The sequence below is a fragment of the Pelophylax lessonae genome (assembly GCF_965119305.1).
Source record: "Pelophylax lessonae genome assembly, chromosome: 13".
Lineage (NCBI taxonomy): Eukaryota > Metazoa > Chordata > Amphibia > Anura > Ranidae > Pelophylax > Pelophylax lessonae.
In genome coordinates this window covers 201,645,655-201,670,622 of record NC_138780.1, presented here as the reverse complement: position 1 = coordinate 201,670,622, position 24,968 = coordinate 201,645,655, and the positions used below count along the sequence as shown (strand labels likewise).

Genomic DNA, 24,968 nt, shown 5'->3' with positions numbered 1-24,968 from the left:
ATCGACTGAGTCTTTTCGTAAGACGGACTCCTTGTTTGTTCTTCCAGAGGGTCCTCGGAAGGGCATGGCGGCTTCGGCCTCTACCATCGCCAAATGGATCAGGCAGACCATTGAACAGGCCTATGCCTTGCAGGGGAAGGTTCCCCCTGTGCCTGTGAAGGCGCACTCTACTAGATCTGAGTACGTCTTGGGCCTGCCGTCATGGGGCTTCTGTAGCCCAGGTGTGTAAGGCGGCGACTTGGTCGACCGTGCACACTTTCACAAAATTCTACAAAGTAGATGTTCAGGCATCGGCGGATGCTTCCTTTGGCCGCAAGGTTCTTAGTGCGGCTGTTCCATAGGGTCCCTTGTTGGGGACTCCTGGCTGTTGGGATAGTCTTTTTGTATCCCCTGGTTTTTTGTCTTTTCCTGGGTTGTTGCTCCTGTTGAGCACTTATTTTTGCTGTTGCCCAGCTAGTTTCCTTCCTTTGGTAAGGTTCCTTTCTTTGATGTGGAGACTGCGTTGCCTTTCGGCGCGGATGCATTTCCCACCCCTCATGTTTGCACTGCTTTGGGACGTCCCCATATGTGACGAATATGAAGAGGCGGCGACTGTCGGAGGACGTAAGAGAAAACGGAATTTTTGTAAAATCATACCTGTAAAATTCCTTTCTCTGAGTCCTCCGACAGTCGCCGCCCCTCTTTTGGGGTTTGAATGTATACTCTACTGCTATTCCACTAAAACTGAGATATGGTTGCAGGAAGTAGGAGGGTATTGACTGAGGGGACCACCCCTTGAGGGTGGGATATGTTAAAGCTTTATTGTTAACATATTCTGTTGCCTAGCTACTCCTTCGGAGCAAAGTCTAATACCCCATATGTGACGAATATGAAGAGGCGGCGACTGTCGGAGGACTCAGAGAAAGGAATTTTACAGGTAAGATTTTACAAAAATTCCGTTTTTTTTTTTTTTTTTTTTGCTGTTCCCACCCCTCATGTTTGACACTGCTTTGGGATGTCCCAATGGTTAAGAAGATCAGGAGCTGTCAGTGAACGAAAGAGAAAATGGGAATTTTTAACTTACCGTAAAATCCATTTCTCTGGTCGACGGACACAGTACCCACCCCTCCTATGGAGTTGTTACTTCTGACACTACTTGTAACACAACTGAGTACCTATAGCAGAGGGGGGAGGGGGAAGTATACCTCCTGGGACTGCCCATAGATGTAGTCAAGTCCTTTTTCTGCCTAGTGCCCTAATCCTGTAAGGGGCAGTACAACCCAATGGTAAGATCATCAGGAGTTGTCTGTCAATGAACAGAGAAATGGATTTTACTGTAAGTCAACAATCCCATTTTTTTTCTCCACTAACGGGTGCTGATGAGGCTGCACTGTTGGGCGCTAACAAGGCGCCGTTGATTTGCTCTGCACTGAGGGGTGCTGATGAGGCTGTACTGATTTTTAGTACCCTGATTATCTGTGTAGATGTCCCCTGCCACGCCTGCTGGTTACCGGCTCTCCTCTCGTTGTGACAGCTGTACCAGCAAGTGTGTTTACATTGTGTTCAGCTGTGATTGAACACAGCAGATCACATGGTAAAGGGCTGCTGTGATTGGCCCTTTACCCCGATCCGTGATCAGCTGTGTCCGAAGGACACCACAATCATAGAGCGCTCCGGGGGGGGCGCGGTTCAGGTAGGGTGTCCATGGACACACTCCCGGAACAACAGAGCCAGACTGCAGCCATCTTTCGGCTATGTGCACGGTTATGAAGTGGTTACAGTTGGATGTATGCACTATATTGGCAAAAGTATTGTGGGTAGCTGACTATCACACCTATAGTATGTGGCCAGCTTGGGGTGTCCCCAAGCATCTGCAAGAGGGGATAGGACCACTTTGCCCCCTCACCATATTGCTGTTTTGGTTCCAACAGAGACATTCAACATTTGTGCTATTTTTTAAAAAGTCACAGCTGGCTGCATGAAAATAAATTGGATCTATTTTACATTTTATTTGTAAAAATGTTGCATTGTTTTCCCTTGTTTCGTATGTCTGAGGATCCTGGGGAACACCTGAGCCTCATTGTAATGTCTTCATCTTCTTTCTGAATGCAACTACTTATAATTTCTGTTTATTTCCAGCTAAGCAAGTTGCCCAGCAGGTCTCTGCGGTGCGCACTCACTCCGATCTGAAGGTTGGGGAATATTCTGTTGTAGAGGTGGTGGAGAGCTGGACGAAGGAGAAATGGAACCAGGAGTTTATGGATCATCAGGTGACCCTTCTTATGGTGGTCTTTGTATATCTGACAGTCATTTCAGGAGGATGAGAGAGCAGGTGAAAGTGGGTCTAGCGTGAAAAAAAGTTGTGTATATTGCACTTTAGGTTTTAAATCAGTATTACCACTATGAGACCAGTCCTTATCAGTGCATTACAACATTGTCCTATAACTCATGTGGCAGTGATCAGGGACACTAGTGACCGTATGGGGGGGGGAAAAAAAAAAACGTTTTAAATATTTTTTACCTTTTTTTTTTTTTTTTTTTTTTTTTTTTTATTATTATTATTATTATTATTATTATTATTATTTTTTTTTTAATGATTTATTTATTTTTTTTGTTTAATTTTTTTTAACACAGTGACTGGAGCAATACAGTGTTGCCATAGTAACATTGTACTATGGGGAAGTGATCAGGATTTTTTTATTTTATTATTTTTACAAACTATGATTGCGTATAACACTGAATATCAGTGTTATAAACTACCATTTTTACTTAATGAAATGGCTTTATTCAGTGAGTGTTGTGATTGGCTAAACACGTGGTACAGATGGGCTGTGATTGGCCATGTATGTACCATGTGATCACTGTGACCAATTGCATAGCGCAACACAATAGTACACAATGAATGGCATGAAAGGAAGCCATCCATTGTTTACAATTCTCGTGGTCTACTGTGCTTTGCCACAGCTAATCACATGGTACAGATGGGCTGTGATTGGCTCTGTCTATACCATTTGATCACTGTGACCAATCACAGAGCTCAACACAATGAAAGGAAGCCATCAATTGTTTACAAATGTCATGTGATCTACTGTGATTGGCCACAGCTAATCACATGGTACAGATGGCCTGTGATTGGCTCTGTCTGTATCATTTGATCACTGTGACCAATAGTACACAATGAATGGCATGAAAGGAAGCCATCCATTGCTTACAATTGTCATGTGGTCTACTGTGCTTTGCCACAGCTAATCACATGGTACAGATGGGCTGTGATTGGCTCTGTCTATACCATTTGATCACTGTGACCAATCACAGAGCTCAACACAATGGTACACAATGAAAGGAAGCCATCAATTGTTTACAAATGTCATGTGATCTACTGTGATTGGCCACAGCTAATAACATGGTACAGATGGGCTGTGATTGGCTTGATCTGTACCATTTGATCACTGTGACCAATTACGTAGCTCAAAAGCATAGTAAACGATGAATGACATGAAAGGAAGCCATCCATTGTTTTATCTTATTTATTGTTTGTCCTATTATTTGCTGTGATTGGCAACAGCTAATCAGATGGGCTGTGATTGGCTTGATCTGTACCATTTGATCACTGTGACCGATCGCGTAGCTCAACACAATAGTACACAATGAATGACCTGAAAGGAAGCCATCTATTGTTTACAATTGTCATGTGATTGGCCACAGCTAATCACATGGTACAGATGGGCTGTGATTGGCCCTGTTTACAATTGTCATCTGATCTGCTGTGATTGGTCATGGCGATTACATGGTCGGCCGGTACACTGACCAATCATCTGCTGTGTCGAATGGACACCGCCGGCGACAGTTTGTACTAAAATGCATTCCTGGAGGTGGGTAATATGATGTCCCCCCCCCCCAGAACGACGAATGTCCCACCCAGCCGCCATGTTACAAAAGGCTGGGCGAGAAATGGTTAAAGGAAAAAGCTGTGCTATTAGTAAAATTTGGCTTTGCACGGTTGATCCTGCATTTTCCAGCCTGCTTCCCAGCTTGGAGCTCTCCTTTAATATCCGCTGTAATGTGTCCCAGGTGAAGGAGCGCCGTCTCTAATGTACTAAGATTGAAGCCACCATACGAGGGTCAGGGGGTTATTCAACTCCCATGAAATGTGCGCAGTCAGAGGAGCAGATGGAGCGCTCAGCCTGCCTCCTTTCATCTACAATTAGGTGTCACAGCAGCAATGGGATTATATCCTCGTATTTCCTAATCCATCCTCTAAACTCCTGGAACATATTGGCATTGCAAACTCAATATATCCTTATTTTTTGATAAATACGCTCAGTTTGTTTTAGAAATTTGGGGCTCGTATGAAGCTTAGTTTGCGGATAATATACGACGGTTTTAGAAACGCATCTCATAAAAGTCTCGGTAACTCGAACCCTCTTGTTTTACCTCCTCGCCGGGTCTCTTGTCAAACTTCATTCTCCAGAAACTCGCAGCACATCGGCAATTTGGAGTGTGTCAGGCGGGGGGCTTGATGGGAATTGTCAGTTGGTTTACAGAGGAAACATTGGAAACATATGAGGTTTAACCACCAAAATTCAAACCAGACGTTCCCGCAGGTCTCCGCAGCAATCTTCTACATTATATTCTTCTGTGTGTTTTCAGATCCTCATCATGACCTGCCACATCTTCCTGAACGTTCTCAAGAGCGAAAATCTGTCATTATCCAACATTAATTTGCTGGTGTTTGACGAATGCCATCTCGCGATCCAGGATCACCCGTATCGGGAAATCATGAAGGTAGGAGGAGCGGAACTTGGGCTTAAAAGGGAAGATTTGTTATCTTGTAGGGTAAATCTAGAGATTTTCATTGTGCTTAAAGTGTGCTTGTCAAGTCCTTCTTTTTTTTTTCCTTTTTTTTTTTTTTTTTTCTTTTTTCTTTCAAAATAACAAACGTTATACTTACCACCTCTGTGCAGTTGGTTTTGCACAGGGCAGTCCAAATCCTCCTTATGTCCCTGGCTTGAGATCCTGCCCCCTCCTTCCTTAGAGCCCCCACAGCAAGCAGCTTGTTATGGGGGCAACGAGCTGAGCTGCAGCTCCGTGTATCCATTCAGACATGGAGCTGCGGTTCAGCCCCCCCTCTTCCCTCTCCCTCCTGATTGGATATCTGAGTTTGATTGACAGAAACGAGAGCCAGTGGTGCCACTGCTGTGTCTCAGCCAATCAGGAGAGAGCATTCCGGGTGGCTGAGGCATTCGTGGACATTGCTAAATAGATGGGGGGCTCGGGTAAGTATTAGGGGGGCTGAGGGGAGCTGCTGCACACAGAAGACTTTTTATCTTAAAGGGATTGTTAAATGCAGAAGGTGCATTCTATGCATTAGAAAAATTACAATAAAAACAAAAAAAATAACCTGTGTTCAGCAGCCCCCCTAATAGTCCATCGTTATCCAGGGATGTTGCAGGGGTGTCTCAGCTGCATGGGACCCCCCCCCCCCCCCCTCTTCATTGGCGATTGGCTTCCGCCGCTGTCCATCAGGAGAGAGGGGGGGGGTGGGGCCAGGTCACGACTCCGTGTCTAAATGGACGCAGTCAGCAATGACTCTGCTCGGATGCCCCCTGTAGCAAGCTGCTTGCTGTGGGGGCACTCAACAGGAGGGAGAAGCCAGAAGCACAGAAGAGGGACCTGAAAAGAAGGATCCGGGCTTCTCTGTGCAAAACCAACTGCATGGAGCAGGTAAGTATGAAGAGATCGATATATAGCTATATATAGAGATAGAGATATATGTATGTAGATAGATAGATCTATGTATAGGTAGGTAGATCTATGTATAGATAGATAGATCTATGTATAGATAGATAGATCTATGTATAGATAGATAGATCTATGTATAGATAGATCTATGTATAGATATAGATATATATATATATTTTCGTAAACAATACTTTTAAAATCGCTTTAATGAATAGAATGCATTAAGATCAACATTTCTGACTTTTCAACTCCTTTAACCAGTTCGGGTCCAGAGCAATGTGTTTTTTTTTTTTTTGTCGTAAAAATCTAAATTTCACTTTCGTTCATTGATGGACATAGCTCCTGGTATTCATAACCGTTGGGTTATACTGCCCCCTGCCAGAGAAGGTCACAAGGCAGAAAATAATTCTAGCTACACCCATGGGCAGTTCCAGAGGGTATACTCCCTCTCTCTACTATAGCCAGAGTTTTCAGGTTTTTTTTTTTTCTTCCCAGTCAGAAGTAAGGACCTAGTTCCTTGCTGGGATCTCTGGTCCTGGCAATTTTTTTTTTCTTCTTGTTGATCTAAATTGTTTCTCCTGGATTTTTCCTGTGAGATCTACAATCAACTGCTGGACTGGGCGACGAGCTGGATAATCTAGATCTAGTGGTCAATCCAGTCTGGCCAGTGAGCGCGCGCAGACCTCAGCTCTGCGCTGGGTCGATCGTGACAGCCCCACTGGATGGGGGCTGGCCTGCGAGTTAAACACCTCACGAGGTCGCATACTAGCAGGGTCTCGGCCCAAGTCGCAGCATTCCTCCTGGCCGACAGCTCCCATTTCAATGGCCAGGGGTTCTGTCTGAAGCGGTGCCCGCTTGGTTCCTAGTATGGGTGAGTAGCTGTCCCCCTCTCCCCCTGGAGGGTTTTGGGGTGAACATGGGCCCATCCTTGGGACGGTCAAACCCCTGGGTTCCCCTCCTTCCTGCAGGCACCCCCCCTTGTCGAGTCCCTTACCTGCCCTGCCCTCCCCCAGGGGTTTCATCAGCTGTGTCTCCAGTGGGGCACCCCCGAGGTGGATTTGTTGGCGTCTCGGCTCAACAGAAAGGTGCAGAGGTTCGTGGCTCGGTCAAGAGATCCTCTGGCGGACACCACAGACACGCTGGTGGCCCTGTGGGGTCAGTATCGGCTGATTTACACCTTCCCTCCTCTAAAGCTTCTGCCCAAACTTCTATGCAGGATTGAGACAGAAGGGATTCCGGTCATCTTTGTGGCTCTGGACTGGCCTCGTCGGACTTGGTACACCATTCTGGTGCTGCTGGTCGCCGACGTTCCTTGGAAGCTTCCTCTCAGGGAGGATCTGCTGTCCCAAGGACTGATCTTCAACCCAGCTTTACAGTGGCTGGCTTTGACAGCTTGGCTGTTGAACGCCAGGTGCTGAAGGATAGGGGTTTTAAGATCTACCATCGTATGTTAAAGCATTTTATTGCATGGTGTGAGTTGCTTGGCGTTCATCCTTGCTCCTTGGTGGTTCGGATCTTAACCTAACTTCAACGTGGGGGTTTAACAGAAGTTGGCCTCGAGTACCATCAAGGGCCAGGTGTCGGCTTTGGCGGTCTTCTTCCAACAACCTTTGGCTGCATACTCCCTAGTGCTTACCTTTCTTCAGGGTGTTCGTCATTTTTCCCTCCAGTGCACGCATTGTTGCCGCCTTGGGATCTCAATTTGGTGCTTTCAGCTCTACAGAAGCCTTCGGGAGATTCCCCTGCTTACGCTGTCCCAGAAAGTGGCCTTTTTGTTGGCTTTTACCTCTGCGCGCAGGGTGTCAGAACTGGTGGCGTTATCCTGTCATTCACCCTCACCCTATCTGATGATTCACAAGGATAAGGTGGTTCTTTGTCCCTGTCATTCTTTCCTTCCAAAGGTTGTCTCTGAATTTCATTTGAAGACGTGTTGCCTTTCCTGTGTCCCAGGCCTAAAAATCCAAAGGAAATTGCCTTGCATGCCTTGGATGTGGTCCAAGCAATTAGGGTGAACTTGGCAGCTATGGAGTCTTTCACAAAGTCAGACTCCTCTATTTGTGCTCTTGGACCGACCTCGAAAAGGGTTGTCTGCTTCCTCTGCGACCATTTCCATATGGATCAGACCGAGACGGGGGTTCAGGCCTATTCCATCAGGGGTCAGGTTCCTCCTTTCCCTGTGAAGGCGCTCTCAACTTGGGCGCTTAGAGCCTCCTGGGCCTTCCGTCATCAGGCGTCGGTGAAGCAGGTTTGCAAGGCGGCCACCTGGTCGTCGGTGCACACTTTTACAAAGTTTTATACAGTTGATGTGTTGGCATCTGCGGATGCTTCCTTTGGCCACAAGGTTTTGCAGCCTGCTGTTTAAGAGGACCTGGTCCTCTGAGGGTGTGTTTATTTTTTTTTTTTTTCCAGGTGGTCTCGAGTTGTTTTGGTTGAGCTCCTGTTGCCTGGGTGACTGTTTAAGCCTTGGGAATTTTTTTTGGGTTGTTCCCACTCCTCATGTTTAACACTGCGTTGGGATGTCCCAATGGTTGTGAATACCAGGCACTGTGTCCGTCAATGAACGAAAGAGAAAATGGGATTTTTGACTTGCCGTAAAATCCATTTCTCTGATCATTGATGGACACAGCACCCCCCCTCTGTGGTATTCTCCTGACACTGCTTGTAACAAAGCTGAGTGGTTATAGCAGAGGGAGAGAGGGGGTGGCTGTAGCAGAGAGAGAGAGGGGGTGGCTGTAGCAGAGAGAGAGAGGGGGTGGCTGTAGCAGAGAGAGAGAGAGAGGGGGTGGCTGTAGCAGAGAGAGAGAGAGAGAGAGGGGGTGGCTGTAGCAGAGAGAGAGAGAGAGAGAGGGGGTGGCTGTAGCAGAGAGAGGGGGTGGCTGTAGCAGAGAGAGAGAGAGAGGGGGTGGCTGTAGCAGAGAGAGAGAGAGAGAGGGGGTGGCTGTAGCAGAGAGAGAGAGAGAGAGGGGGTGGCTGTAGCAGAGAGAGAGAGAGGGGGTGGCTGTAGCAGAGAGAGAGAGAGAGGGGGTGGCTGTAGCAGAGAGAGAGAGAGAGGGGGTGGCTGTAGCAGAGAGAGAGAGAGAGGGGGTGGCTGTAGCAGAGAGAGAGAGAGAGGGGGTGGCTGTAGCAGAGAGAGAGAGAGGGGGTGGCTGTAGCAGAGAGAGAGAGAGAGGGGGTGGCTGTAGCAGAGAGAGAGAGAGAGAGGGGGTGGCTGTAGCAGAGAGAGAGAGAGAGAGGGGGTGGCTGTAGCAGAGAGAGAGAGAGAGGGGGTGGCTGTAGCAGAGAGAGAGAGAGGGGGGGTGGCTGTAGCAGAGAGAGAGAGAGAGAGGGGGTGGCTGTAGCAGAGAGAGAGAGAGAGAGGGGGTGGCTGTAGCAGAGAGAGAGAGGGGGTGGCTGTAGCAGAGAGAGAGAGGGGGTGGCTGTAGCAGAGAGAGAGAGAGAGGGGGTGGCTGTAGCAGAGAGAGAGAGAGAGGGGGTGGCTGTAGCAGAGAGAGAGAGAGAGGGGGTGGCTGTAGCAGAGAGAGAGAGAGAGAGGGGGTGGCTGTAGCAGAGAGAGAGAGGGGGTGGCTGTAGCAGAGAGAGAGAGGGGGTGGCTGTAGCAGAGAGAGAGAGAGAGGGGGTGGCTGTAGCAGAGAGAGAGAGAGAGGGGGTGGCTGTAGCAGAGAGAGAGAGAGAGGGGGTGGCTGTAGCAGAGAGAGAGAGAGGGGGTGGCTGTAGCAGAGAGAGAGAGAGAGAGAGAGGGGGTGGCTGTAGCAGAGAGAGAGAGAGAGAGAGGGGGTGGCTGTAGCAGAGAGAGAGAGAGAGAGAGGGGGTGGCTGTAGCAGAGAGAGAGAGAGAGAGAGGGGGTGGCTGCAGCAGAGAGAGAGAGAGAGGGGGTGGCTGCAGCAGAGAGAGAGAGGGGGTGGCTGCAGCAGAGAGAGAGAGAGAGGGGGTGGCTGTAGCAGAGAGAGAGAGAGAGGGGGTGGCTGTAGCAGAGAGAGAGAGAGAGGGGGTGGCTGTAGCAGAGAGAGAGAGAGAGGGGGTGGCTGTAGCAGAGAGAGAGAGAGAGGGGGTGGCTGTAGCAGAGAGAGAGAGAGAGGGGGTGGCTGTAGCAGAGAGAGAGAGAGAGGGGGTGGCTGTAGCAGAGAGAGAGAGAGAGGGGGTGGCTGTAGCAGAGAGAGAGAGAGAGGGGGTGGCTGTAGCAGAGAGAGAGAGAGAGGGGGTGGCTGTAGCAGAGAGAGAGAGAGAGGGGGTGGCTGCAGCAGAGAGAGAGAGAGAGGGGGTGGCTGCAGCAGAGAGAGAGAGAGAGGGGGTGGCTGCAGCAGAGAGAGAGAGAGAGAGGGGGTGGCTGCAGCAGAGAGAGAGAGGGGGTGGCTGTAGCAGAGAGAGAGAGGGTGGCTGTAGCAGAGAGAGAGGGGGTGGGGTGGCTATAGCAGAGAGAGGGAGTATACCCCCTGGAACTGCCCATGGGTGTAGCCAGAATTCTTTTCTGCCTAGTGTCCTAATCCTGTAGGGGGCAGTATAACCCAATAGTTATGAGTACCAGGAGCTGTGTCCGTCAATGATCATCATAGAAATGGATTTTACAGTAAGTCAATAATCCAATTTTTTGGCGATAAAATTACATAAACTCCAAGAACATTATACATTTTCTGACAGCAGAATTTGCGTAACTGTTAAAAGCCAAGTTTCCGGAAAAAATATAATGAATTTTAGTGCAAAACTACGCCATATAATCATATAAAGTGGTTTTTAGGAGTAATTTATATCATGGAGTCTGTCTGTGCCTGTGTGGATTTGAGTATTTTTGGGCTGGCTTAACCAAAACTAGCATATATATAAAGTGTTTCTGTATAGGTCACAGAAAAAAAGAGGGTTAATTAGTCAGCAATGATGTATAAGGCCCTTATACATCATTGATGACTAATTAACCCTCTTTTCTCTATCGCTCATTGACAGACGTAGTCTTCTTGATTCTCAAGAGCTGGGTTATGTTGTCTCCGCAGGAGTAGGACTAGGCAGAATGACAAAACGTTCTGGCTCCACCCTAGGGGCAGTCCCTGAGGGTATATCCTCCCTCTCTCTGCTACAGGGAATCAGTTTTTTTCTGTCTAGTCAGGAGTAAGGACCTAAGTTCCTTGCTGGGATCTTTTGGTCCTGGCAAGACTTTTTTTCTTTAAGAAAAAGACATTTTTTAGGTAGTTTTCTCCAGTGTTTTTTTCCTGTGAGATCTTCAAGCAAAAATGCCGGACTGGGCGACACTTGTGGTCACCCCAGCCGGCCTACGAGCGCGCGCAGACCATGGCATTGCGCTTGGTCGGCCGCGACATATTCAAGTAAGTATGCGGGGCCGGGCGACGGGCTGGATGTTGAGATCCAGTGGTCACCCCGGTTTCTGCCTAAGAGCGCGTGCAGACCAGTGCGCTGAGTCGGCCGCGACGGAGTCCCAGCAAAGGGACTGACTTTGCGAGTTAAAAGCTCGCTGGGACGCCAGGTACCAGAGAGTCGAGGCGTCCACAAACCCCCACCCCGGTGGAGAGGGTATTGTGAAGAGAGGGTGCCTGTCGGTTCGGTATGGTGAGTAAACGTTCCCTTTTTTCCTCATTATGAGGCAGTATATATTATGGGCCCCTCCATATATGGTCAGTATATATCTGATACTTACAAGTCCCCCTTGTAATACAGCATGTGTTTGTGGGAAGTGGACTTGGTTCAGGAGCTAACACTCTACCCAGCAGCTGTAAATTACAGCAGACATGGGAGGTATAATCCTACCTTATGTGCAGTGTATCTCTGTAGATCCATATGTCACCTCTTAGCAGAGTGCAGGTGGATGTGCTGGGAAGACGATATCGGCGGTCCGCCGCCATTTTGCCGTAGACCGTATGCATGTATGTCCTCAGGTCACGCCGGCCGCCATGTTTTTGGAGTCTTATGTCTCTTCTATGGGGGCGGCCATGTTTTGTGAGCCCAGCTACCTCGTGGAGGGCTGGGAACGCCGGAAGGCGTACACAGGGGGCGGAGCCACGCCTTCTGCCCGGGAAAAAAGCAAACAGCTCCTTCCAGTCTGTGTAAGACAGACGCTGACTGCAGTTTGTTGGAAACTGCACTGCATCGGTTGGTGAGCCTTGGGGGTCCCTCTCTCTCTCTCTCTGGGATCGAGAAGCAGGTACTCTGAGGGGCGCTATTGCGCTAGGGGGAGACACACAAAAAAAAAAAAAAAAGAAAAAGTTTTTTTGTTTTGCTGGCAAAGGTGTCCTGTATTAACATGGACCCTGCCACTCATGTATCTCCTCCGGATCCCCTCGAGGGGTCTGCGGGATCCTCCAGCACCCCATTGACAATTGAATCTTTGTCAGCTATTATGGAAACTTTTGTGTCCCGGGTGGAAGTGGCTTGTCAGGGACAGGGCGCAAGAAAGCGACCCCCGCCTAACCCCTTATTATCTGAAACTTCGGATTCAGACTCTGAGCCTATTTCTGCAGTTGCAGGTACTTCATCTGGTATTGGTGTCTCGGGTCCTGTCTCTTCAGACAGTGAGGAGGATGTTTCGGCATCCGCCATAGCCCGAGAGGAAGCGTTGGTAAACGCACTCATTGTATCTGTTCAAGAGACTTTAAGGTTACAGGGCACTCCATCGGAAATAGCTGAAACTGAGATCCCCTTTGGGACTAAAAAGCGCATCAAAGTGGCGAAGGTTTTTCCATTGCCCAAATGTTTTGGCAATCCAATCGAAGAAGAATGGCGTCTGCCAAAACGCACTTTTAATATTTCTAAACGCATTGACAGGCGTTATCCGTTTGAGGAAACCCTTATTAAGAAATGGACAGAACCACCTGTGGTGGATTCACCTATTGCTAGATTGAATAAAGCCACGGTTATTCCTTTAGAAGACGCTCCGTCTTTTAAAGATCCAGTGGATCGCAAGATAGAAGCTATGTCTCGCACCATGTTTTCCTTGATTGGATCAGCTTTCAGACCAATAATTGCTATTGGTCTGGTTTCGCAGGCTGTAACTGAATGGACCAAGTGGTTACGCCGGGACTTAGAAGAAGTCCCTCAGGCGGTATCAGATTTGTTGGAACAAATGATACAGGGGTTACAGTTTGTGTGTGATGCGGCGTTAGACGCCACTCCATTAATGGCGCGAGCATCCGTCTCAGCAGTGGTTCTCAGGCGTACACTGTGGCTAAAAGGTTGGTTAGCCGACCAGGGGTTCCAAAAAAGCATTGGCTAATATCCCCTTTTCAGGAGAGCGTCTATTTGGAGCCAACTTAGATGAGATCATTAAGGATCTCACCGGTGGAAAAAGCACCTTTTTACCGCAAAATTTTAAAGGTAGAGGAACTCGTCAAAGACGAGGGCCTTCTTTTTCTGCTCACAAGAGGTTTTTTCGTCCAGCGGGTGAAAAAACTAAGTCCTCCAAAGCTCCTACAGGAGGCGTCAGGGGTCGTTGGTCGGGCAAGCAAAAGCCCGCCCCCTCCAGACCTGAAGATAAACCATCCAAAGCCTGAAGGTGCGCCCCCACCCATAACTGGGGTGGGGGGACGTCTTCGCCGGATCCATGGCTTTCCAGAATCCCGGACAATTGGGTTTGCGAAGTCATAAGGTCAGGGTACAAGATCGAGTTTCGATCTCTCCCACCGGCGCGATTCTTCCCTTCCAATATCCGTCTATCCGCAGATCGTTTAGAAGATCTGAGGAGAGCAGTCACAGATTTACTACAACAAGGAGTGGTAGTCCACGTTCCTTGGACAGAACGATTTCAAGGGTTTTATTCAAACCTGTTTACAATACCCAGGAAAGAGGGCAAAGTGCGTCCAATTCTGGACTTAAGAGCACTCAATTATTTCGTCAACATAAGAAGATTCAGAATGGAGTCCATTCGCACGGTAGCAGCCTTCCTGCATCCAGGGGATGTCCTAGCGTCCATAGACATCAAGGACGCCTATCTTCACATTCCCATTTTCGCAGGACATCAGCGTTTTCTACGCTTTTCTGTAGAGGAGAACCACTATCAGTTTGTGGCGTTACCTTTCGGTCTCGCCACGGCTCCGCGGGTCTTCACAAAGGTGTTGGCCCCAATGTTGGCACTTCTGCGCCAAAGAGGTATATCGATTCTAGGTTACCTAGACGATCTTCTGCTTCATGCAGAGTCTCCTCAGACCTTGCTACAAAACATAGAAATTACTATGATTTCTTTACAGGAATTCGGGTGGCTGGTGAACCAGCAAAAGTCATTTCTGGTTCCCACCCAGAGGCTCGAATATCTGGGTCTAATTCTAGACACAGTCAGGACGAGAGTTTTCCTTCCGGTAGGGAAACTTCGAAAGATTCAATCAGTAGTCCAGTTGTTACTGTCCAACAGCTGGTCTTCCCTTCGGACGTGCATGAGGGTTCTGGGGTTGATGGTGGCTTCATTCGAAGCAGTCCCATTTGCCCAGTCCCATACCCGAATTCTTCAGCAAGAGATTCTTCTCAGATGGAATCGGAATCCGGAATCCCTGGACAATCAGATACGATTGAGCAAACAGACCAGAGAGTCTCTGGTTTGGTGGCTTCGGTCTCCAATGCTCAGCCAGGGAAAGTCATTTCTGCCAATATATTGGACGATAGTGACCACGGATGCCAGTCTATCCGGATGGGGAGGAATTCTTGGTCAGTTATCTGTCCAGGGACTTTGGTCCCCGGAAGAATCCAGGTTACCGATAAATGTATTGGAACTGAGAGCGATCAGACTTTGTCTGATTCACTGGACCGAGCAGCTCCAGGGCAGCCCGGTTCGGATCCAGTCGGACAATGCCACGGCCGTGGCTTATGTCAATCATCAGGGGGGCACCAAGAGTGTCCGAGCGGGCAAAGAAGTGGCTTGCATTCTTCGCTGGGCGGAACGATTTGTTCCAGCAATCTCTGCGGTGTTCATTCCGGGGGTGGAGAATTGGCAGGCAGATTATCTCAGCCGTCAGACCCTGGATCAGGGGGAATGGTCCCTCCATCCAGACGTTTTCCACCAGTTGTGCCTACGGTGGGGCACCCCGGATGTGGATCTGTTGGCATCACGATTCAACAGGAAAGTTCAGAGATTCGTGGCTCGCTCCCGCGATCCTCTAGCAGAAACCGCAGACGCACTGATCGCCCCGTGGGGGCAATACCAGCTAATATATGCCTTCCCTCCTCTCGCGTTACTGCCAAGACTTCTTCGCAGGGTAGAGGAGGAAGGAATCCCAGTAATCCTGGTAGCTCCGGACTGGCCTCGTCGAGCTTGGTACGCCGACATGGTCAGACTGGTGGCGGACGTCCCATGGAGACTTCCTCTCAGGGAGGATCTACTGTCTCAGGGACCGATCTTCCATCCTGCTTTACGATCGCTGGCTTTAACGGCCTGGCTATTGAGACCCAGGTGCTGAAGGACAAAGGTTTGTCAGCTTCCGTTATTCCTACTCTAGTTGAAGCAAGGAAAGTGACTTCCAGAAAGATTTATCATCGCACATGGAAGTCCTACATTGCATGGTGTGAACCTTTGGGGTTCCGTCCTCGGTCTTATTCGATTAGCCGAATATTGGTTTTTCTGCAACAAGGGGTTGAGCAGAAACTGGCCTTGAGTACTATCAAGGGTCAGGTCTCAGGATTAGCCATCTTCTTTCAGAAGCCTTTGGCTACTCATTCCTTGGTGCGGAATTTCATCCAGGGGGTGCGACATCTGGCTCCGCCAGTGCACGCGCCGTTACCCCCCTGGGATCTTAATCTAGTGTTGTCGGTTCTTCAGAAACCTCCCTTTGAAGATATTAGGGAGATTCCTCTACCCACGTTGTCCCAGAAGGTGGCCTTCTTGGTGGCTATTACTTCTGCACGCAGGGTGTCAGAACTGGCCGCATTATCTTGTCGTTCACCATATCTGGTGGTTCATAGAGATAAGGTGGTTCTTCGTCCGAATCCATCCTTCCTACCAAAAGTGGTTTCAGAATTTCATCTGAATGAAGAAATTGTATTACCTTCCCTGTGTCCTAAGCCCAGTCATCCTCGGGAATTTGCTTTGCACTCCTTGGATGTGGTCCGGGCGATCAGGGTATACTTGAAAACGACAGACTCGTTTCGCAAGACGGATTCACTTTTTGTGATCCCAGATGGACCCAAAAAGGGGTTGCCTGCTTCTGCCGCGACCATTTCCAGATGGATCAGACAGACGGTAGTGCAGGCTTATTCTATTAAGGGTCGGGAGCCCCCGTTCCCTGTTAAGGCGCACTCCACTCGGGCACTTAGTGCGTCATGGGCCTTTCGCCATCAGGCGTCAGTGGTCCAGGTGTGCAAGGCGGCTACCTGGTCGTCGGTGCATACCTTCTCTAAACATTATAAAGTTGATGTAATGGCATCGTCTGATGCCTCATTTGGCCGCAAGGTTTTGCAGGCCGCAATTTGAGGAGACCAGTGGTCTACCTCGAGGGTTTTTTTTCCGTTGGAAAAATTTTTCTTTAGCCTCATTCTTTGTTTATAATGAGCCTTTAAAACTTCTAGTTTGGCACCGGTTGGGCCTTCTAGATTGGATTTGATTTTGTCAATCCCACCCCTCATTTGTGGCACTGCTTCTGGATGTCCCAGCTCTTGAGAATCAAGAAGACTACGTCTGTCAATGAGCGATAGAGAAAAATTGATTTTTGTAAGAACTTACCGTAAAATCCTTTTCTCTTAAGCTCATTGACAGACGTAGTACCCGCCCCTCTATCATTGAGTTGGGTTGGGTTAAATTCTCTGTACTGCTTTAAACAGAACTGATTCCCTGTAGCAGAGAGAGGGAGGATATACCCTCAGGGACTGCCCCTAGGGTGGAGCCAGAACGTTTTGTCATTCTGCCTAGTCCTACTCCTGCGGAGACAACATAACCCAGCTCTTGAGAATCAAGAAGACTACGTCTGTCAATGAGCTTAAGAGAAAAGGATTTTACGGTAAGTTCTTACAAAAATCCATTTTTTCTGTGACCTATACAGAAACACTTTATATATACGCCATATAATACCCATTTTTGGTTAAAATATAAAATCCGGTTTCATCGAGTAAATACCTAATATTCCATGTTTTAAGATTGTGTGCACCCGCGATATTGCCCAATACTATGGTACCCCAAAATCACCAAAGGGGAAGCTTTAAAAGCCGTTACAGCTCATCAGTTTAAAGTTAACTAGGAGCTCTTGTCTTAGAATTCTTGTTCTTACTGACGTTCGCGGCGATAAGTCATGTGTAGTGTGAATGCAGTTTACATTTGCGTGCGCACCCTGGGTGTGCGTGGGCGCAAGTGTGTGGGGCAACAGGTTTTGGCTATTTTTTTTTTTTATTTTAATATATTTTATTTTTATTTTTTTATGTGACTTATCACAAGTTCTCATAAACCTCTATGTGATAGTATTGGGCAGGTGCCAGGTACTCTTAATGGAGACAGGGGTCTAAAAGACCCCAATCAATGTCTCCTCCAGCCTTCACACCATCTATCCAATCACAGATCAGCTTGGTTAGAGGTGTCCCCTGGCTGTACTGGCCAGGAAAGGGTGTATATGAAACTGGAAGGGACATCACTTCCAGGTTCATTGTTTGCATGTGAGAGCGAGGCATGGCTTTGCCTCAGTCTCACTGCTGTCTCCTACCCCCATCAGCCCCCCCCCGCCCCCACCTTCAGATGCGTTCCCGGGCGTTGGTAAGTGCTGAAAGGCGTGTCGCTGGCGGGACGTGGTTGCATCTGCACGGCAGGCTGTGTAAAAGTGGGTTGGCAGCTATGGAGCTCCCACATCACTTTTACTTTGAAGCTGATCGCCTGCTGTACAAAATCCGCTACTGCAGCCATCCGCCTGTGATCAAAGGTTTGCTCTTTGGATGTACGTAATCAATAGTACACTCAAAAGAGCAGCCAAAGAGCTTAACTGGTTAATTTTCCCAGAAACTTACCTTTTTTAAAGTGGTTCTTAAAGCAGCAACACTGCTTTATGAACTCTCTACACCTATGCTGACTACATATATATATATATATATATATATATATATATATATATATATATATATATATATATATATATATATATATGTATTTTCAGCCCAATCATGTAGTCCAGCTCCTCTGTGGCAGATGCAGGGGAGAGGAGGGAGCACCAACAAAGGTTGAGTCATAGGAGCCTATGGGTTATGTCACCGCTCCATAATCAGCCATTGTCAAGAGCTCTGCCCTCTTCCCTGCAGTTGCTGGCTAACACAGGGGATAACGTGACTGGAGGGGGCTGAAAATGGGTAAGGTTTTGCATAGGCGTTAGTAAGGGGGGGGGGGGGGCACATTAAAGGACTAGTTAGGGTAGGACACGAGTTCTACTAGAACTGCTGCAGAGTAAAATCAGATTTCTTTCCTGCCAGATAGAGCAGAGCTGTGTAAATCAAAGGGCTGGATAGAGAGAAATACAAATCCTTTGGCTGGTACATTAGCTGCCATGTATGGGTTTCTGAGGAAAGTGGAAAGATAGCGCTGGACCCGAAGGGTTATCTTATTAGTAAGGTATTGATGGTGTAAATCAGTGGTCTCCAAGCTTTGGCCCTTAGCTTGCCTTTATTCGGCCCTTAGGACACTATATTCCTCCCAGTGATGCAAGGCGCCATTCCTCCCACGGACACCATAGATGGGGGGGCGCCATTCCTCCCACGGACACCATAGATGGGGGGGCGCCATTCCTCCCACGGACACCATAGATGGGGGGGCGCCATTCCTCCCACGGACACCATAGATGGGGGGGCGCCATTCCTCCCACGGACACCATGGGGGGGGGGGGGCGCCATTCCTCCCACGGACACCATAGATGGGGGGGGGGGGGCGCCATTCCTCCCACGGACACCATAGATGGGGGGGGGGGGGGGGGGCGCCATTCCTCCCATGGACACACCATAGACGGGGGGGCACCATTCCTCCCACGGAAACACCATAGATGGGGGGGCGCCATTCCTCCCACGGACACAATAGATGGGGGGGCGCCATTCCTCCCCCGGACACCATAGATGGGGATGCGCCATTCCTTCCACCGACATCATAGATGGGGGGGGGGGGGGGCGCCATTCCTCCCCCGGACACCATAGATGGGGGGGCGCCATTCCTTCCACCGACATCATAGATGGGGGGGGGGGGGGCACCATTCCTCCCACGGACACCATAGATGGGATGGGGGGGGCGCAATTCCTCCAACGGACACCATAGATTGGGGGGGGCGCCATTCCTCTCACTAATACTAACAACACCTACTGCCCACAGGCATTATATACTTATTCTACTCCCACTGACCACCAGGTCTGAGGCATTTTCTGCTCCCACTGGCTACAGTCTGGCCCTCTGAAGTCTGAAGGACAGTAAACTGGCCCTTTGCACAGAAAGTTTGGGGACACCTGGTGTAAATGATCTGGTTCCTGGGCAGGAGGCTCCTGCCCCCAGAGGATCTCCAGTCCCCTTGGCTTTTAGTATAATGGAACAAGAATTGAAATGAAATCACCACACCACTGCTAAGAGGTCCAGATAACTTTATTCCATGAAAAGTCAGAAGTTAAATCCACAAAAAGTAGCAACATATTTTACCCCCTTCATCAGGGCTGCCAAGCAAGCTGCTGATCAGGCCTGTGCTTGTATTTTAACGCTGGGGGAAAAAAATACTACTGTAGGTGCCGTTCACTTCTGGATTCTTCACTTTGTTGCCAGTCAAGCCCTGACGAAACGCGCTGGCTGTTTTTTTTTTTTTTTCTTGGATTGTACCTCTGACATTTAATGGAACAAAGTTGTATCTGGACCTCTTGGCAGTAGTTTGGTGCTTCAATTTCTTATGTATGTATTTCTGTCATCTGTATTTAGCAATTTTCCTGGAGCTCAGTTCTAACCTTTGCTGTCAGTTCACTCGTTTTTTACATTAGGATGACTTTCCTGTCAAGCAAGTTCCTCATTGACATAGTTCAGTGTGATACAATGACAATGTAGATTTGTAGTCCATCTCCTGACTTATAAATGAAAGCTCTGCAGCCGCCTCCATCCCCGGTGATGACATGTGGTTGCGTCATTTGCATGTCATCCCCGGGAGCGGAGCGGCCCTCGCTGTGTAATGGAGATCACGCCTCGGGTCTCTCAGTAATAAGTTCATTCATATGTCCCCTCCACACTCTTCGTCACGCACAGATCTGTGAGAGTTGCCAGACGTGTCCGCGGATCCTGGGGCTGACCGCTTCCATCCTGAACGGGAAATGCGACCCTTCTGACCTGGAGGAGAAGATCCAGAGACTTGAGGAAATTCTGAGGAGTAATGCAGAGACTGCGACCGATCTGGTGGTGTTAGACAGGTAAACAGGACGCAGATCCCATGACTTCATCCCCAGCTTAGAATACTGGGAATTCGTACCGGGGGGAGGGGCTTTGGTTGCCAGGCTGCCTTTTCGGGTCATAACATTTCCAAATAGGAGCTTTTCAGAATTGGTTAACGTTTTATAAATGTTCTCCCATTTCAACCTGCCTGAGCTGAACCTGGCGTCGAATAAAATGACGTTACAGGACCCTTTTTTTTTTTTTTTTTTTTTTTTTTTTTTTTTTTTTTTTGACTTTAGCTTCGGAAGATTTAGCCCTCTTCATGACCAGCCCATTTTTTGCTTTATGGCACTGCGTTAATTTGACAAATGCATGAGGTGTGACACTGTACCCAAATACAATTTTTGTCTTTTTTTTTTTTTTTTTTTTTTTCCCCCCCCACGAATAGCTTTTTTTTTTTTTTTTTTTTTTTTGGTGGTATTTGAACACCTTTCCTTTTTTTTGCGCTATAAACAAAAGACCAACAATTTTGAAAAAGTATTTTTTACTTCCTGCTATAAAAACATATCCAACAAAACAAATGTAAAAAAATAAATTCTAATTTTCTTCATGAATTTAAGCCAGTATTCTGTTTTTGGTAAGAAAAAAAATCCCAATAAGCGTATTGATTGGTTTGTGCAAAAGTTATAGCGTTTACAAACCATGGGATTTTTAGTTATTTTCTTTTCCTTTTCTTTGTTATTAGTAATGGCGACGATCAGTGACTTATAGCAGGATTGCGGCGGACAAATCAGGCACTGACACTTTTTGGGGAACCAGTGACACTTAATAGAAAAAAATGTAAAAAAAAGTACACTGTCACTGTAATAATGACCCTTTCTGGGAAGGGGTTACCATCAGGGGTGAACAAAGGGTTAACTGTGTGCCTAGCTGGTGTTTTCTTGTAGGGAAGGTGCTTGTACTAGGGGAAGGCATGGATTGGTGCCCCTGCTTTGCAGGAACACAGGATCCATGCCTTCCCTACAGAACGGCAATCTGCCTTATTTACATAGACCGCCGTTCTCCCTCTAAACCGAAGGATCGGTGTGCGCTGACGGACATCGAGCCCGCGGTACCAGCCAATCAGCTCCTGCTGTGTATGATCACAGCAGAATCGGCCCGCTGGCGGTTTGCATGCTTACAATAGGTCTGGACTTGTCGATCACGTACTAGGTAGGGGGGGGGGGGGGGGTACATCTACTCAGGGTTATGTTCTCCATTAATGGGGAGGAAGGGTGGAGGGGCTACTGGACAGAAGGGGTAGGGTCGGTAATTGAGGGAGCTTAGAAATGGTGGGAGCAGGGGTTGTCATTAACTGGTTCCCACCCGCTGTATAATAAAATGATGGTCGGGCAGGAACGCTCTCGTTCTGGGGGGACGTCCTATGACATTCTCCTACTCTTGCCACGTATGGGGCGTGAAGTGCAGCGATCAGTGGTGAGCGGTGTACCTCAGACACATCACCGATCAGGGTAAAGAGCTGATGATGTAGGTTCTTTACCATGTGATCAGCTGTGTCCAATCAAAGCTGATCACATGTAAACGCTGGTTATCTGCATTTCCTTTCCTCAGCGCTGTCGCTTTCTGAGTAAAGAAAATTCTATAACTGCCTATCCTATGACGGGGGACATTTACACCATCAGTGCCGCCTAATCAGCACACATCAGTGCAGCCGAAAAATTACATATTTGCAACATTTTATAACAGAAACAAAGGAAAAGGTTGTTTTTATTTTGTTTTTTAATTTTCGTTTTTTTATTTATTTGGCAAAAAAATACCCAATGTTGATTTATTACCACCAAAAGAAAGCTCTTTTTGTGTGGGAAAAAAAAAACGATTTTATTTGGGTACAGTGCTGCATGACTGTGCAATTGTCAAAGTGTGACAGCGCTGAAAGTTGAATATTGGCCTGGGCAGGAAGGGGGTAGGAGTGTTTGGTATTGTAGTGGTTAAAGAGGACCCATAGGAGTTGGGCTTTAAAGCAGACTTTTCACCCCAAAGTGGTAAGAAGAATTGTTGCATCTTGAAAAAATTGTTGGTCTTTACCTTTTCTTATTGCCAGCATGCAGTGCCTCCCAACTTCTTCTCTTGTATTCCAGGTACGCCTCTCAGCCCTGTGAGATTGTTTTGGACTGTGGCTCCTATCATGACAAAAGTGGACTTTATCAGAGACTGCTGTCAGAACTGGAGGAAGCTCTTCACTTTCTGGATGACTGCAACATTCCAATACAGTCAAAGGAAAGAGACTCCACAGCCATCTCCAAACAGGTACTTCAGTCTGATCCTGATCAGGGATCCTGATCTCTACAAGCTTTGCTCAGAAAAGGCAATGGTATCTAATCAGTATTGCAAAATGGCATCCAATCAGATTAATGTATACCTAGCAAAACGAAAGTGCATATGGGCAGGGCAGTTCACTAAACCATTCTTCTGCACACTTACCACCCCATTTGAACCAAATCCAAGTCTTTTTTTTTTTTTTTTTTAACAGTCTTTATTAAAAAAAAATTCTCACAAACAACAATAAACCCTCACAAAACCCCCCAAAAAATCAGTCTAAACTGTATGAACAGTTTGTGGCAATACGTTTTTTTTTTTTTTTTGTTGCATGTATTTACAGATCTGTGCGAGGCTGCGCTGCATATCAAAGCACCGCTACAAAGTGTGGTCCCCAACTCCAGTCTAACAGAGCCCCCTTCTTGAATCGTATAATAGCAGTTTGTAAATTGAGAGCTGGTACACCTTGGATGTAGCCCCTTTGACCTGGTTCGCACTTGTGCGGTTGGTTCCTGCTGCGGGGCCGCACCTGTTCCTGTAGATGCAACCACCTGCACGTACCGGAAATCGCAGCAGCCGCTAACTGCACTGGGAACCGCACTGCACTGGTGGTTTCCGTGCTGAGCACCTCTGCCACGCCCACGCAAAATAAAGCTCACTAGTAGCTCGCAGTAGTGTGGACCAGGCCTTACTCCTTTACAGGTGCAGACTCCCATTCTTGCTCAATGGCAACTGATGGTCTCCAGTGTATCTGCACCATATCCCACAGGCGAAATAAAATTGGCAGCCATTGAAGTTACTAATATTGCCTGTAGTGTTCCCTTAGCTGATCGTTACTGACTTTCCATGCCTTGTTCTGCACTGTTCCTCTGTGGGGAGGCATCCATCTTGGTATTGGCAGGGCTTTGCGAGCTGCTGTTTTTTTATGTTGGATGAAGTTCTAACTGATGCAGGAATAATCAAGCAACAGTAAGAAAGGTGAAGAAGGCAGAGAGACACAGAATGCTAGCGAAGCAGGGAGAGCCTTGCACTGCAGGTCCTCAGGTGCAGCTTCCTCTCCAGCAAGGAGAATAAAGAGCAGTACAGTAGTGAAATCCCCAAATCCTTACTCTGGGTCTGGTGAGAATAACATTCAGCAGGAGAGATGGGAGGAAGCACACACAGAATGAAAGAAGCTGGAGTTCTTGCACTGCAGGTCCCCAGGTGCAGCTTCCTCTTCAGGAAGGAGAACAAGTGAGTAGCATCATGGTGATGTCGTCAAATCTCCTGTGACTACCAGTCAGAGTCAGCGGTGACTTGGATCTCACACTGCAGATAAACAGCTGCTACGATATAGAATAGTAGTGCCTAGGCACAGGAAGTGCATCACTATCTTTCAGGGGTTGCTTAGGCACAAGTTGCCTTTCTAGATCTTTCCTGTAAGACAGCAAATCTTTGTGATTTCAGGTCCACTTTAATGTGCATGTTTCTGTTGCAGATCTTGTCGGACTGCCGGGCGGTCCTGTTGGTCCTGGGCCCTTGGTGCGCAGATAAGGTGGCGGGGATGATGGTGCGTGAACTGCAGAAATACATCAAACATGAACAGGAGGAGCTCCACCGCAAATTTCTGCTGTTCACCGATACAATCCTGAGAAAGATCCATGCCCTTTGTGAGGAACATTTCTCCCCGGCCTCGCTCGACCTGAAATTCGTCACCCCCAAGGTCCTGCGACTCCTAGAGATCCTGCGCAAGTACAAACCCTACGAGCGCCAGCAGTTCGAGAGCGTGGAGTGGTACAACAACCGCAACCAGGACAACTATGTGTCATGGAGCGACTCGGAGGACGACGAGGATGAGGATGAAGAGATCGAGGAGAAAGAGAAGACTGAAACCAGCTTCCCTTCTCCGTTTACCAACATCCTGTGCGGAATCATCTTTGTGGAGCGAAGATACACAGCTGTTGTCTTAAATCGGTAATGTGTGAGGCTCTTTTGTATTCTACTTTGAAAGGCTGATTTTCAGAATATGTTTTTAATGTTCAGCAAGAGTGGAGTTTTCCTTTAAAGTTAGCGTTACCATCACAGATGAATGTCTCAACCAAACTTTCCCAGCCAGGTTTCCATGGAAGCCCAGGGTTTCCTCTAGAGTTTACTAGCGGGTTCTCAAACAGTCAGCAATTTCTGACACCCAGATAAGTAACCACCGATACCAATGATCTTTTTAAATATCGGTAATGGGGGGGGGGGGGTGAGATTCCTCCTGCTGACCACCAATGTAGGGAGCATTCTTGCCACTGACCACCAATGTAAGGGACATTCTTGCCACTGACCACCAATGTAAGGGACATTCTTGCCACTGACCGCCAATGTAAGGAGCATTCTTCCCACGGACGGCCAATGTAAGGAGCATTCTTCCCACTGACGACCAATGTAAGGGACGTTCTTCCCACTGACGGCCAATGTAAGGGACGTTCTTCCCACCGACGGCCAATGTGAGGGACGTTCTTCCCACCGGCGACCAATGTAAGGGACGTTCTTCCCACCGGCGACCAATGTGAGGGACGTTCTTCCCACCGGCGACCAATGTGAGGGACGTTCTTCCCACCGGCGACCAATGTGAGGGACGTTCTTCCCACCGGCGACCAATGTGAGGGACGTTCTTCCCACCGGCGACCAA

At 48.1% G+C, this 24,968-nt stretch overlaps 1 protein-coding gene across 1 annotated transcript in view; it reads left to right on the top strand.

Annotated features, from left to right (window-relative positions):
* Positions 1-24,968, top strand: part of DICER1 (dicer 1, ribonuclease III) — a 131,722-nt gene that overhangs the window by 44,307 nt on the left and 62,447 nt on the right. The window contains exons 6-10 of the mRNA XM_082275355.1: positions 2,119-2,249; positions 4,630-4,764; positions 19,874-20,034; positions 22,135-22,303; positions 23,790-24,265. Coding sequence (XP_082131481.1) covers positions 2,119-2,249; positions 4,630-4,764; positions 19,874-20,034; positions 22,135-22,303; positions 23,790-24,265 — 1,072 coding nt within the window. The remainder of the gene's footprint in view (positions 1-2,118; positions 2,250-4,629; positions 4,765-19,873; positions 20,035-22,134; positions 22,304-23,789; positions 24,266-24,968) is intronic.